Source organism: Schistocerca cancellata, chromosome 4 (assembly GCF_023864275.1).
Source record: "Schistocerca cancellata isolate TAMUIC-IGC-003103 chromosome 4, iqSchCanc2.1, whole genome shotgun sequence".
Taxonomy (NCBI): domain Eukaryota; kingdom Metazoa; phylum Arthropoda; class Insecta; order Orthoptera; family Acrididae; genus Schistocerca; species Schistocerca cancellata.
In genome coordinates, this window is record NC_064629.1 from 197444118 (window position 1) to 197459031 (window position 14914).

At 45.3% G+C, this 14914-nt stretch overlaps 1 protein-coding gene and 1 pseudogene across 2 annotated transcripts in view; one reads left to right on the forward strand and one right to left on the reverse strand.

Moving 5' to 3' along the window:
- Positions 1 to 1393: 1393 nt before the first annotated feature.
- LOC126183338 (retinol dehydrogenase 13-like) overlaps positions 1394 to 14914 on the reverse strand; it is a 164155-nt gene continuing 150634 nt past the window's right edge. For both annotated transcript variants that reach the window (XM_049925204.1, XM_049925203.1), the window contains 2 exons: positions 12700 to 12907; positions 1394 to 1783 (listed from right to left, as the gene is read on the reverse strand). In XM_049925204.1, the coding sequence (XP_049781161.1) occupies positions 1645 to 1783; positions 12700 to 12907 (347 nt within the window). In that variant the 3' untranslated portion in view covers positions 1394 to 1644. The remainder of the gene's footprint in view (positions 1784 to 12699; positions 12908 to 14914) is intronic.
- LOC126185922 (5S ribosomal RNA) lies at positions 14189 to 14305 on the forward strand (annotated as a pseudogene).

Consider the following 14914-nt stretch of genomic DNA (forward strand, 5'->3'; position numbering starts at 1 on the left):
GGCACTCCCTTTTTATTAGAAACAGGTACATACAGTTAAGCAACATCGCTCGATCTCTGTTGTATACGCAAATAGTAGGTGACGATTAATTTGATGTAAAAATGTAGGTCGATTAATATCTTTATTGACTCGCTATACGTTATTACCTAATAGGAAAGCCGGTCGGGGAGGCCGTGCGGTTCTAGGCGCTACAGTCTGGAACCGCGTGACCGCTACGGTCGCAGGTTCGAATCCTGCCTCGGGCATGGATGTGTGTGATGTCCTTAGGTTAGTTTGGTTTGAGTAGTTCTGAGTTCTAGGGGACTGATGACCTTAGAAGTTAAGTCCCATAGTGCTCAGAGCCATTTGACCCATTTTTGAACCTAATAGGAATGGGAGGGAGAGAGTGGGAGGGAGGGAGGGAGGGAGGGAGGGAGGGGGAGAGAGAGAGAGAGAGAGAGAGAGAGAGAGAGAGAGAGAGAGAGAGAGGCTTTTTTCATAAGAAAGTGTATACAGTTTGTAAGCAGGTTGTTTAGGTTTTTATGTTGGTAACGCCATGCAGCGCTCTATATGAAAATCACTCTATGTAAGTAGGCTGTTTAGGTTTTTATGTTGGTAACACCACGTAGCGCTCTATATGAAAATCACTGGATGTGCTGTGTGCAGTCTGTGGCTGGTTGGCATTATTGTAATATTCGCTATTGTAGTGTTGGGCAGTTGGATGTGAACAGCTCGTAGCGTTGCGCAGTTGCAGGTGAGCCGCCAGCAGTGGTGGATGTGGGAAGAGAGATGGCGGAGTTTTGAGAGCGGATGATCTGGGCGTGTGTCCACCAGAGACAGTAAATTTGTAAGACTGGATGAATGACTTTTGAACACTATTAAGGTAAATACATTGTTTGTTCTTAATCAAAATCTTTCATTTGCTAACTATGCCTATCAGTAGTTAGTGCCTTCAGTAGTTAGAATCATTTATTTAGCTGGCAGTATTGGCGCTCGCTGTATTGCAGTAGTTTGAGTAATGAAGATTTTTGTGAGGTAAGTGATCCATGAAAGGTATAGATTAATGTTAGTCAGGGCCATTCTTTTGTAGGGATTATTGAAAGTCAGGTTGCGTTGCGCTAAAAATATTGTGTCAGTTTAGTGTTGATCAGAATAGGTAAAGAGCGAAATGTCTGAGTACTTTCAGTTTTGCTCAGCTGTTTGAAAATTAAATAGCGTAAGAGTTTTATCAGCACAGTCATTCATAAATTTTTCTAAGGGGACGTTTCAAGTTTATACTGGAGGTACAGAGAAGTGTCGACTTTCTGTTCCTGACACACACCCACACCGACACACACACACACACACACACACACACACACACACACACACACACATATATATATATATATATCTATATATATATATATATATATATATATATATATATATGCGCGCCTTTGCTCCACTTATCCTCGGCCATATATGCACAACCTTTGGACTGTATATCCTTTACTGTACAATACTGTTTATCGTCGTCTTACTCCTTACTCCTTTATCTCGTGACAGAGGAAGTCCCTTCATCCCGAAAGCTAGAAAGAGGACGGTTTTCCGCTTGTTTGCCGACGTTTCGTCACTAGCTGTGTGATGGTGTGAGAGCTGAGTAAGAGTCAGTTGCAGAAGCGTTCAGAAGGGCTGCGAGCCGTCGGGCGCGGTGCACGGGTCCCACTCTTTGAGGCCGACGAGTCGCGCACTTTCCTCCCACAGGCGACGCGCCGTCTCCCCGTCCCGAGCCCGCCTCGACGGCATCGTCCGTCGGCAGTCGCTGTAAAAAACTCATCTCGTCAGCACTCAGCTGGACACATACATACTCAGAATACCTCAATTAACACTGAGGTGACAAACGTCATGAGGGAGCGATATACACATACAGGGAAAAGTATTTAAACCGACAAACTCTGGGAGGTTGTAGGGGACATCAAAACAAATATTTTTCCTGTTGTGTACATAGTTCCGCGTAGTCAGCGCGTACAGAACTTTCCCACTAGAGCGCGCCCCGCTAAGCACAACAGCGCAGGTGCAGCGCTCGTCCATCTCCGCACTACGAGATGGCGCCGCCTTAGAGACGGACCAAATTCTGCTTCCGCCGATCCGCGTATTAATATGTAACGCAGCCAATGAGATTGCTGCTAACGTAGAACCTTTTCTCCTCGCGGATCACACTCGTGCAGTGATACCTGAACGCGCGAGTTACTATAACGAGTGTACAGACCTCCGATCAGTCAGTCTGCATTTGTCTGCATTAGTCTGTACCAGTCTGCATTTGTCTGTACCAGTCTATAGTCAAGTTTCAGTCTGCGCCTAATAAGATTATCATATTCCTGTACATAGCCATGAAGATAAATGTATAGACACTTTGTCAAGTATCAGAGATATGTGAGAATAAGATTAACGTACCAAGGTCAAAGGAACTTCAGATTGTCAGTTGTAAATAGCATCCAGAATCAAGTTAAGTAATGTTTATGCTTGTTATTATTTTAATAAATGTGTGTAAAAATTAATCAAGTTCTGTTTAAAGTTGGTCACCGTCAATCTGCTACTCTAAGCGTGCAAGTGGCATTTCTATCGTCTGACCTAACGGCAGAAGATAAACACGCCACAATAAGACCACGAGACATATTGCTGACACTCGCCTACTTCGTTAGAGCGACAAGTCAAATAATCTGATGGTGTGTGTACCGAAGGTCTTACAGCATGCACACCACATTTCCCTAATGTCGTTTGTTCCTATGAGGAGTATTTAAACCGGTTGAGGAAAATTTCTCTGGCGGCGAATTAATTAAACCAACAAACACTTTTCCATCTATTATGACCAAGAGACAACACATTAACACAACCGAATTTCAATTACGGTAGTATTTCAAAAATTCATCCATTGACACGTAAACAGAGGCTACACCGTCGGACCATGTTCTGACAAGGGCAAACACCCCAGGAGAATCCTGAATTGTTCCTGCTGCTGCTACTATCCGGGCAACCAGATCCTCTTCTGATGCAACAGGAGTTGCGTAAACAAGGTTGCGCATCTCTTCCGACACAAAAAAGTCCAGAGGGGACATATCTGGGGATCGAGCAGGCCATGGTACAGGACCACCTCTGCCAATCCACGTTTCTGGGAACCGTCGGTCCAGGAATCGACGCACACGACGAGTGATATGTGCCGGCGCCCCGTCATGTTGGAACCACATGCGTTATCTTGTAGGGAGCGGGACGTCTTCCAGCAATTCTGGCAATGTCCTGGAGAGAAAATTGTAATGGTGCCTGCCATTTAATGGCCTAGGTAGCAGATACGGCCCAGTTAACCAGTCCCCAACAACACCGACCCACACATTAACGAAGAATCGCTCTTGATGAGCGCTAGTAACTGTGGGTTATCCTCACTCCAAACATGCGAACTGTGCATGTTGAAGAGTCCATCACGCCCGAACGTTGCTTCATCGGTAAACAACACAGAGGATGGAAATGTAGGATGCATTTCACACTCTTCCAGGTACCACTGCGAAAACTGTGCTCTCGGTGGATAATCAACTGGTTCCAGGTTGTGGACACGCTGTAAGTGAAATGGACGTAACAATTGCTCTCGAAGGACTGTTCTTACATTAGTCTGATTCGTCCCCATGTTACGTGCAATTGCACGAGTGCTGATTGAAGGATCCCACTCCACATGCTGCAAGACAGCTTCCTCAAATTGCAGCGTTCTTACCGTGCGACGGAGTCCCTGTCCAGGTAATCTGCTAAATGACCCGGTCTCATGCAGACGTTGGTCCACAGCAGCAAAGGTCGTATGATGCGGGATACGGCGATTCGGATATTGTTGTAGATAAACCCGCTGTGCAGCTCGTCCGTTGTGGTGTGTTACGTAGTACGCACCAACCATATCACTGTACTCACTCCAGGTGTATCGCTCCATTAGTAAACAGAGACAATACACTACTACACTGGTGGACAGCAGTTGCGTACAACTGAAGAGCGTAATACGCCCTCTTAACAACTGAAGAACGTAATACGGCCTCCACCGGTTTAAATAAGCCTCATAGGAAAAAATGACATTAGGGAAAATATTTGTTTAGATGTCCCCTACAACCTCCCAGAGTTTGTCGGTTTAAATACTTTTCACTCTGTATACAGACGGTGGTAGCATCGCTTACGCGAGGCACAAAAGGGCAGAGAATTGGCGGAGCAGTCATTTGTACTCAGGTTATTCGCATGAAAAGGTTTCCGCCGTGATTACAGCCGCACGACAAGAATTAACAGAATATAAACGCGGAATACACTGAAGAGCCAAAGAAACTGTAACACATTCCATATCGTGTAGGGTCCCCGCGAGCACTCAGAAGTGCCGCAACACGACGTGGCATGGACTCGGCTAATGTCTGAAGTAGTGCTGGAGGGAACTGACACCATCAATCGTCCATAAATTCGTAAGAGTACCAGGGGGTGGAGATCTCTTCTGCACAACACGTTGCAAGGCATTCCAGATATGCTCAATAATGTTCATGTGTGCGGAGTTTGCTGGCCTGCGAAAGCGTTTAAACACAGAAGAGTGTTCCTGGAGCCACTCTGTAGCAATTCTGGACGTGTAGGGTATCGCATTGTCCTGCTGGAATTGTCCAAGTCCGTGGGAATGCACAATGGACATGAATGGATGCAGGTGATCGGACAGGATGCTTACGTACGTGTCGTACGTACGAGTCGTATCTAGAAGTATCAGGGGTCCCATATCACTCCAACTGCACACATCCCACACCATTACAGAACGTCCACTAGCTTGAACAGTTCCCTGCTGACTTGCAGGAACCATGGATTCATGAGGTTGTCGCCATACCCGTACAAGTCCATCTCCTCGATACAATTTGAAACGAGACTCGTCCGCCCAGGCAACATGTTTCCAGTCATCAACAGCCTAATGTCGGTAGTGACGGGTCCAGACGAGGCGTAAAGCCTTGTGTCGTGCAGTCATCAAGGGTACACGACTCGGCCTTCGGCTCCGAAAGCCCGTATCGATGATGTTTCGTTGAATGGTTCGCACGCTGACACTTGTCGATGGCCAAGCATTGAAATCTGCAGCAATTTGAGGAAGGGTTGCACTTCTGACACGCTGAACGATTCGCTTCAGTCGTCGTTGGTCCCGTTCTTGCATTATCTTTTTCCGGCCGTAGTGATGTCGGAGATTTGATGTTTTACCGGATTCCTGATATTCACGGTACACTCGTGAAATGATCGAACCGCAAAATCCTTACTCATCGCTACCTCGGAGGTGTTTTGCTCCATCGCTCGTGTTGCGACTGTAACACCACGTTCAAACTCACTTAAATCTTGATAACCTGCCATCGTAGCAGCAGTAACCGACCTAACAACTGCGGCAGACAATTGTTGTCTTATATAGGCGTTGCTGACCACAGAGCCGTATTTTACCTGTTTACATATCTCTGCGTTTGAATACGCATGCCCATACTAGTTTCTTTGGTGCTTCAGTGTAGTGGTTGGAGCTACACGCGTGGGACGTTACATTTCGTAAATTCATTAGGGAATTCAATATTCCGAGATCCACAGTCTCAAGAGTGTGCCCAGAATATAAAATTTCAGGCGTTGCTTCTCACCACGGACAACCCGTGGCCAACGGCCTGCACTTAACGACCGAGTGTCAGTACTAACAGGTAATCAACACTGTGTGAAGTAACTGTAGAAATCTGTGTGGGACATACGACGAATGCATCCGTTAGAACAGCGCGGTGAAATTTAGTGTTAATGGCATGTGATGGCCAATGCGAGAGCCCTTGCTAATAGCACGACGTCGCCTAACCTGGGCTCCTGACCATACTGGCTGGAACCTTGATGACTGGGAAACCGTGGCCTGGTAAGATGAGTCCCGATTTCAGTTGGTAAGAGCTGATGGCAGTATTCGAGTGTGGCAAATACCCTAAGAAGTCGCCGGCCAGTGTGGCCGAGTGGTTCTAGGCGCTTCAGTCTGGAACCACGCGACCGCTACGGTCGCAGGTTCGAATCCTGCCTCGGACATGAATGTGTGTGATGTCCTTAGGTTAGTTAGGTTTAAGTAGTTCTAGGGGACTGATGACCTCAGATGTTAAGTCCCATAGTGCTCAGAGCCATTTTTGAACCCTAAGAAGTCATGGGCCCAAGTTGTCAACATTGCCCTGTGCAAGCTGGGGGTGGCTCTATAATGGCTGTGTTTACATGGATTTGACTGGGTCCTTTTGCCCAACCGAACCGATCACTAACTGGAAATGGTTATGTTCGGCTGCTTGGAGACCATTTACGGCCATTCATGGACTTCATGTTCCCAAACAACTATGCAAATTTTGTGGCTGCCAGTGGCCCAAGTCACTAGTCTGGACAGTTCGAACGAATGATTTGGCCACCCAGATCACCGACATGAATCCCACTGAACAGTTATTGGATACAATCGACAGATCAGATCGTGCACAAAATCCTACGATGGCAACGCTCTCGTAATTATGGACGGCTATAGGGTCAGCATGAGTCAGTATTTCTGCATGGGACTTCCAACGACTTGTTGAGCCGGCCGCGGTGGTCTAGCGGTTCTAGGCGCTCAGTCCGGAGACGCGCGACTGCTACGGTCGCAGGTTCGAATCCTGCCTCGGGCATGGATGTGTGTGATGTCCTTAGGTTAGTTAGGTTTAAGTAGTTCTAAGTTCTACGGGGCTGATGACCATAGATGTCGAGTCCCATAGTGCTCAGAGCCATTTGAACCATTTTGACTTGTTGAGTCCATGCCACATCGAGATGCTGCTCTGCGCTGGGCAAAAGGAGGTTTGACATGATATTAGGAAGTATCCCATGACTTTTGTCATCTCAGTGAATTTTATAGGCAAATAATCAAAAAATTTTGATGATGCATATTGCACTCCTTTCTGAGGCATTGACAGCTTTCATAATGGGTAATATAGTTCACTTTTTCTTCTAGCGTTTTAGATATGGGCATTACTATTTTTTCCAAATAGTGCTGGGTTATTCATGACTAACTTCGCTAGCATTTTGAATTGATTGTGATGGACCTTTTTGGACCTTTTAGACAGACATGAACAGGAACCACTATGTTCTGACCATAAGGGATCATTTCTCGTATGATATGGGAATCAGCAAGCCGACATGGTGGGACAGGCAGTGGTGAATAAATGGTTTCTAAAATATAGTGTTCCAGAAATGTTAATCACTGATCTACTCAATACTGATGAAGCAGTTGTGTCACTTGTTAGATGTTCATAAGCTGAGGATAAGCTCATTGCACTCACAGGCGAATGGAAGAATGGAGCGTGCACATCGAACGATAATAAAAATGTTAAATCACTACGTGAGCAGCCACACGATGACTGGGATGATTTATTGCCACATGTTGTCATGGCTTACAATTCAATAATCCTTGAAGGTACAGGCCTATCGTCTTACAAAGTAGCGTACATTCGAAAAATGCCGTTCACATTTGAGACAGTAAAAACCTAAGGTGGGAAAAATGGTGAGCCAGAGAGAAATTTTACCAAGACACTGCGAAAGATATGGAAGCTGATACAGAGAGACAATACCAAGGACACTGAACATCAGGAAGGGATAGGCAATGAAATGCTAAGCTATTGGAGTAACGTGTGGGTCAGTGGGTAATGCTGACGAGCCCATACACCCCAAAGGGGAAAATTTTCGTCACCTGGTATCACTGTCCATATTAGGTTATATAGATGACTTTGCCAGTCAGTGTTAAATTGTGGCTTGTGAGATGTACAACGATCGTACAAATCGGAAGCATACCTCCTTTTCTGCAACTGCAACGCATACAATATTTTAGTTCCACTAAACCCTGTATGAACTACAATTTTACAATAACGCAAATGGTGTTCAGAAACGTCGAACATTTGTCACACCAAACCCAATATGGGCTACAATTTTACAATAAGACAAACGGCATTCAGAAATGTCGAGCTTTTGCCCATCCAAAACTCTGTGATGAGCTCTATTAATATCTCGCTTAATGTTTACTTCTGCAAGACGCTGAAAGATCACATTCAACATCCTCGAGAGGTCAGTACAAGGACCACGAGAGTACTTTTTTTCTTTTCAGTTTAGGTCTCTAGTCTCCAAATCAGAAATTCTACCTCTATAGTCGCTGTCAACTTTTGCAATAAAAAAATGTACATAACACCAGCACAGCATCAGTTTCGACAGTCAGCTCATGACGATATCAACGGGGGTACTCGTCAAATGCTTGAGACAACATTCAAATCTAATGAGGGAAGCAAAAGGAGAGCATTTAATCCAAGGATGTTGTCACGATACCCTACATTCCCATAACAATATAAACTGCATGACAAAAAAGGAGAGGAGAAAGTAAAATCAAACTTCAGTTGTTGAGAGGGTATGTGATGTTATCTCAGTGATTACAAAATCGAGTCAAATTTACAAAATAAAATAAAAAACGTAGCAGTATGAGCAAACTTATCAGTATGACGTTGCAGCCCCTCTCAACTGGATATATGCTTGTGGTTGGGAAGTGTGTCAGAGAGCCGTTGTGTCCTCTCATGATGCAAGCTGGTTCACAACTGTTGTAACTGATCTTTGATGTCCTGGATACTGGCATGGGGATGGAGTTGATTTCGAAACTGGTCTCACACATGTTCTATCTGATAAAGGTTTAGGGATCTTGCCGGCCGCGACAATGCCTCAACATTACGCAGACAGTTAATAGAGACGAGTGCCATGTGTAGTCAATCACTGTGCCCTTGAAAAATGGTACCACAATTCTGTCACATGAGAAGTAAAACATGATGACGCAGGATATCCTGACGTATGGTTGTACCATCAACGTTCCCTCAGTCACTACCAGCCATGTCCTAAAGCTATACTCTACAGCTTCCTAAACCATGAGGCCAGGAACACCGCCTTTCCGAAACGCTGGGGGAAGTTACCTCTCGCCATGTCGCGCCATCGCTGACGATTGGGCCGTCTGGGGAAGTGCAGAACCATGATCCATTGTTGAGCACAATTGCTGACGCAGTCCATGATTCCTGGTAAGGAATATAAGGGACCTGAACAGCGTAAGATGTTGAGTGACCTCCGTGAAGGACACGGAGATGCCGCGTACACGTGTGAGGCAGCTTTATCAGCATCTGACAGTCTGAAAGGGGGCTCACTGTGGATCTCCATGTGGCTGCTGGTCGAACTGTGCAATAGCCAGATTTGTGAGTCGTTTGTATGTGACAAGAAGACACTAAATGGTTCAAATGGCTCTGAGCACTATGGGACTTAACTTCCGAGGTCATCAGTCCCCTAGAACTTAGAACTAATTAAACCTAACTAACCTCAGGACAACACACACATCCATGCCCGAGGCAGGATTCGAGCCTGCGACCGTAGCGGTCACGTGGTTCCAGACTGTAGCGCTTAGAACCGCTCGGTCACTCCCGCCGGCCAAGAGGACACTGTTGGACTGCGTGGGAATGAGAAGATAGACACACTCATCGTCAAGGTTGCGTTCGAACAAGCTTGACCACCACGAGGGAGGATCGCCGTATTATGTACCAGACACATTGTAACATGTACACACCATCTCCTGCCATCTGAGAACAAGTAATGGACTCCCTACAATATTTGTTATCCTGAACTACTGGCCAGAGATCAATACCTGCCAGACTAGGAAGTTACTTTCCCACGGCCAGGCTGTCGTTAACACTACAACAAAAACGGCTGCATTTGGTGTTTTACCACGACCGGAAATCACGGACTGGTGATGAATTGCGTCCGACTGTGTTCAGATACGTACCGCAGTTCTGTGCTACCCCAGAGTATGGCATCAACATGGGGAGAAGTCTCATTCTACCATTGTTTTGGAGAGGCACTGCGGTGTTGCTGTTGGCTTCGTGGTGTAGGGAGACGTCTGGTATAAATTCAGGTAATGGCTGGCAGTGACTGAGGGACACTGATCGCATAAACTTACGTCAGGACATCCTGCGTCTTCATGTATTAGTTCTTATGTGACTTTATTGTGGTGCGATTTCTCTGCGGGAAAATGCTCGACCACTCATGGCACATCTCTCTACGAACTGTCTGCGTGATGTCGAGGTACTTTCGCTGTCAACAGGATCCCCACATCTGTGACAGGCAGAACATGTGTGAGACGAGCACGGACATAAATCTGTCGGCCTCAGGAAAGGATACGACGGCTCTCTGATACCCTTCCCAACTGCACACATAGTCAGCAGGGATGCAACGTCATACTGGTAAGTGGGCCCAAACTGCTTGTAAATTTGACTCGATTTTGTAATCACTGAGGTAACGTCACATCCCCTCTCAACAAATGAAGTTTCATTTTATATCCTCCTCCCCTTATGAGTGCTTCACTTTTTTGTCAGGCAATTTATAATGCTGAAAGAAAGATTGTGAAGGTTAAGAATAACCTTAGTTAACTAGTTTATGAATGTGTGTACTTACAACAAAAGAAAGCAACGAGTGGATGAACATAGAAAGAACGTAGAAAGAAGGATCCTTTATTGTATGATTATATGATAGCGGAACAAACACTGGTAGCAGTTACTTCTGTAAAATATCTGGGAGTATGCATGCGGAACGATTTGAAGTGGAATGATCATAGAAAATTAATTGTTGGTAAGGCGGGTACCAGGTTGAGATTCATTGGGAGAGTCCTTAGAAAATGTAGTCCATCAACAAAGGAGGTGGCGTACAAAACACTCGTTCGACCTATACTTGAGTATTGCTCATCAGTGAGGGATCCGTACCAGATCGGGTTGACGGAGGAGATAGAGAAGATCCAAAGAAGAGCGGCGCGTTTCGTCACAGGGTTATTTGGTAACCGTGATAGCGTTACGGAGATGTTTAACAAACTCAAGTGGCAGACTCTGCAAGAGAGGCGCTCTGCATCGCGGTGTAGCTTGCTCGCCAGGTTTCGAGAGGGTGCGTTTCTGGATGAGGTATCGAATATATTGCTTCCCCCTACTTATCCCTCCCGAGGAGATCACGAATGTAAAATTAGAGAGATTAGAGCGCGCACGGAGGCTTTCAGACAGTCGTTCTTCCCGCGAACCATACGCGACTGGAACAGGAAAGGGAGGTAATGACAGTGGCACGTAAAGTGCCCTCCGCCACACACCGTTGGGTGGCTTGCGGAGTATAAATGTAGATGTAGATGTAGATGTAGAACACCGAAAGAAATGAATAAGAGAATGAAATCTCTTGCTACTCGTTGTAGAAAACGAATTTTTCATGTGTCTCAAACGAAGAATCTAACCAATGTGTTTGCCAGTTCTAACCTACGTTAATGACACATGGAACTTACACTGATCTACCAAAACATCGTGACCACTGCCCAACGCGACACTGGATGCCAGCCTGGTGGCGTCGCAGGCCTGTGACGCGGTAACAAAAGTATACAGGCTGAGCAGACACGGTCAGGGGAACACCTTAGCCAAGGTATGGGCTGTAAATGGGGAAATCCATTGAGATATGCGACATTTACAAAGGGCAGGCTATGGTTATGCAGAGCCTATGAACGAGTATCTCGAAAACGGCGAAGTTGGTCGAATGTTCATGTCCTACTGCCGCGAGCATCTATGGAAAGAGGCAGAAGGACAGTGAAGCTACCACTGGGCGCTAAATGGTTGGACGTCCACAACTCTTCACAAAATGTGGCGTTCGGAGGCTTATCTCCTCTGTAAATAGATGGATAGATGGTATCTCTCCCGAAAAAGCACAAACTGGTGCACGCACAAGTGTCTCGGAGCGCATTGTTGAACATGGAGTTCCGCAGCATACCACCCCTACGTGTTCAGATATCGACCCAACGACATCGTCAATTACAATCGCTGTGACCATCTGGATTCGACCGTCGTTCAATGGGAATGTGTCGGCTCTTAAGGTGAATCACAGTTTTGCTACACTACGCCGATGGTCATCTCCGCAAATGCTGTCATCGAGGTGAACGGCGGCTCGAAATGTGCAGCGCGCCACGGATGCAGGTCGGTGGGAGCAGTATTATGCTATGGGAAATATCCTCCTGAGCTTGCGTGGGCTCTGTGAAGTAACCGAAGACACGCTGACAGCTGCGAACCATCTGCATCCCTTCATGCTTGATGGCTTCCCCGATGGCGACGCCATCTTTCAGCAGTATAACTGTCTGTGTCTCGGAGGCAGAAACGTTCTACAGGGGTTTGAGGGCCGTTATAGTGAACTCACGTTGATATCTCAGCTACCTAATTCGTTTGAAGTAAATCCTACGGACCTCATCTGGGTCGCTACCGGGCGCCATCACCGCGTGTGCAAATCAACGACCCGTTATTTGTGCGAATCGCATTACCTGTGTTTAGACATCTAATGCCACATACCTCCACAAACCTACCAACAAAATGTCGGATCCCTGATATGCAGAATCAGTTACGTACTCCGTTCCAAAGACAGACAAACAAGCTATTAAGCAGGTGGTCATAATGTTCTGCCTCATCATTGTAAATGAGCGAGGATAACGAAACGTTATGAAACTATAAAGCAGATGGGCGGACCGAAAAATTGTAATATGTTAAGAAGTCTGGAATAAGCCTTCATCCAAGAGTCCACGATGATGATGATAATTGGTGGTGGTGATGACAGTGGTGGTGGTGGTAGCGGTGGTGGTGGTGATGTGATGATGTTAAGTGGGTGTACCTGTAGTAGAGTCCAGTTTCTTTGCTGAGGCTCTCCTCCACAGCGCAGTAGATGGAGGTCTGCGCCCCTTGCTCAGGAGACTTGATGACGAAGCGCGCCATGTTGTTGAAGAGCCAGGTCACCCCAGGGAAATACGCCGAGTCGAAATGTCTGCTCAGCTCAGTCGCAACGACTCCTGGGTGCAAGCTGTATGCTGTCACGCCAGTACCTGCAACCGATCACATCTCTCTAGTCTTGCCAGCTCCGACAAGCAAAATCCAGCTTTATCTCCCATTTCTAATGGCTTCAGGGTTTCGCACTTTTATAGTTTTAAATAATGACATACCAGCACTGCTTATAATGTCTAACTTTCGAGCGTTATATTTACGTTTACCTGTTGTTGAAGAGAAGTTTAATGAGAAATACCAATATAAAATACAAAGAAGTAAATAACTGCGAAATGTATACGTTAGAACGTAGTGTTCACGTGTTACCTGTCTATCACTAATACCACAATAACCTCTAACTACATTTTGAGGCTTTAATTCCACTTCGTAGTTTAAGTAAGCTCATTAGGCCGTAGTATAAATAGGTAAATCACAATTCCAGTCCACAATAACAAATATGTTTGTTGTTTCAGAAAGTACATTCATTTAGAGTTGTATACTTGTGTAACGGGAAGAGATAATGGACTACAGCAATTGTCACGCTTATTATCTATGACAATGCTGTATACAAATTATCCAGTTAATAAGTACTTTAAAACAAATGAAATGGTATTTGTAATAAGATAATATGAAAAGGGAGTCTCTGATTCGTGTTTAATAAGTTAGCTTCGTAAAATATAGGTGTGGAGCTGGACATTCATGATTTCCATTTTCTTGTGATAGTTAAAAGTCTCTTTTATGTTAAAATTTTCCACAAATAGTAAGTTTCAGTGCAAAATCGGTATGCCTCATTGATACCTGTACGATCAGTATGTGTTGAGAAAAAGGGATGTTGACTTGAGAAGTAATACATATGATTGTTGCTTGCTTGGGCTGCATATGCGTAGTTCTGCTTTGTGGAGACTCAGTTTTTTTTACACAAGATACTTAGCAGTCGTATTCGACTTGGGTAATATTAGTTCTTTGTTTGAGTTCACAGTTTTGTTATAACAAGTGGGAATCAACATCGCATTTCCGTTCAATCATCTGGGTTTATAAGTTTATTTTGTCGCAGCTTTTTCACTCCTTAGATAATATCAAGGTTGTTAATACTAATATGGGGTGATTTTCCTTGTCTTTTATATGTCTGTGTTCACGTAAATGCACATGGTCCGCTGAAGGGCACTTTTATGTGAAACATGAGATTTTGCATACATTTCCTGAGTAATATATATTCACTATTCATAAAATTTGGGATTTTATGTACTTACTTTTCTCTCCTCTGGTCTTTATTTAAATCCTTCATGTGTCTACTTAATAACTACGTTGTCGAACGAAATATATTTCGCTTTTACTATATGTCTGGCAACGGCCTTGCCGCAGTGGATACACCGGTTCCCGTGAGATCACCGAAGTTAAGCGCTGTCGGGCGTGGCCGGCACTTGGATGGGTGACCATCCAGCCACCATGCGCTGTTGTCATTTTTCGGGGTGCACTCAGCCTCGTGATGCCAATTGAGGAGCTACTCGACCGAATAGTAGCGGCTCCGGTCAAAGAAAACCATCGTAACGACCGGGAGAGCGGTGTGCTGACCACACGCCCCTCCTATCCGCATCCTCAACCAAGGATGACACGGCGGTCGGATGGTCCCGGTGGGCCACTTGTGGCCTGAAGACGGAGTGCTGCTTTTACTATATGTCTAGAAGAGAAAGAAAAAACTGCCTACAAAAGAGATAATCCCTTCTTATTTTAAATGAAATTTACAGCCAGTCAGATAGGGTCGTGTTACAGTGGAGCTACAAGGCACATGGTTGCACTGGAGAGACTTATACATTTTAGTATCACTCTAGCTTAACTCCTTTCAATTTATTACGTGTTGTGGAATACAGAGGGCAAACACGTTTGCACTGCACTAATTACGCCTCTCTTACGTAATTCATAGACTCAGCGAAGAGCTGCTTGATATCTATTGTAAGGATTATGGTTTCAGTTTTGTCGCGGCTTAGCTTACGTTACACCTCCTTCAATTATTCCGTTGCACTGTGAGAAAGTTCCCTGTTGCTACCAAAACTAAAACAACCTTATTCAGA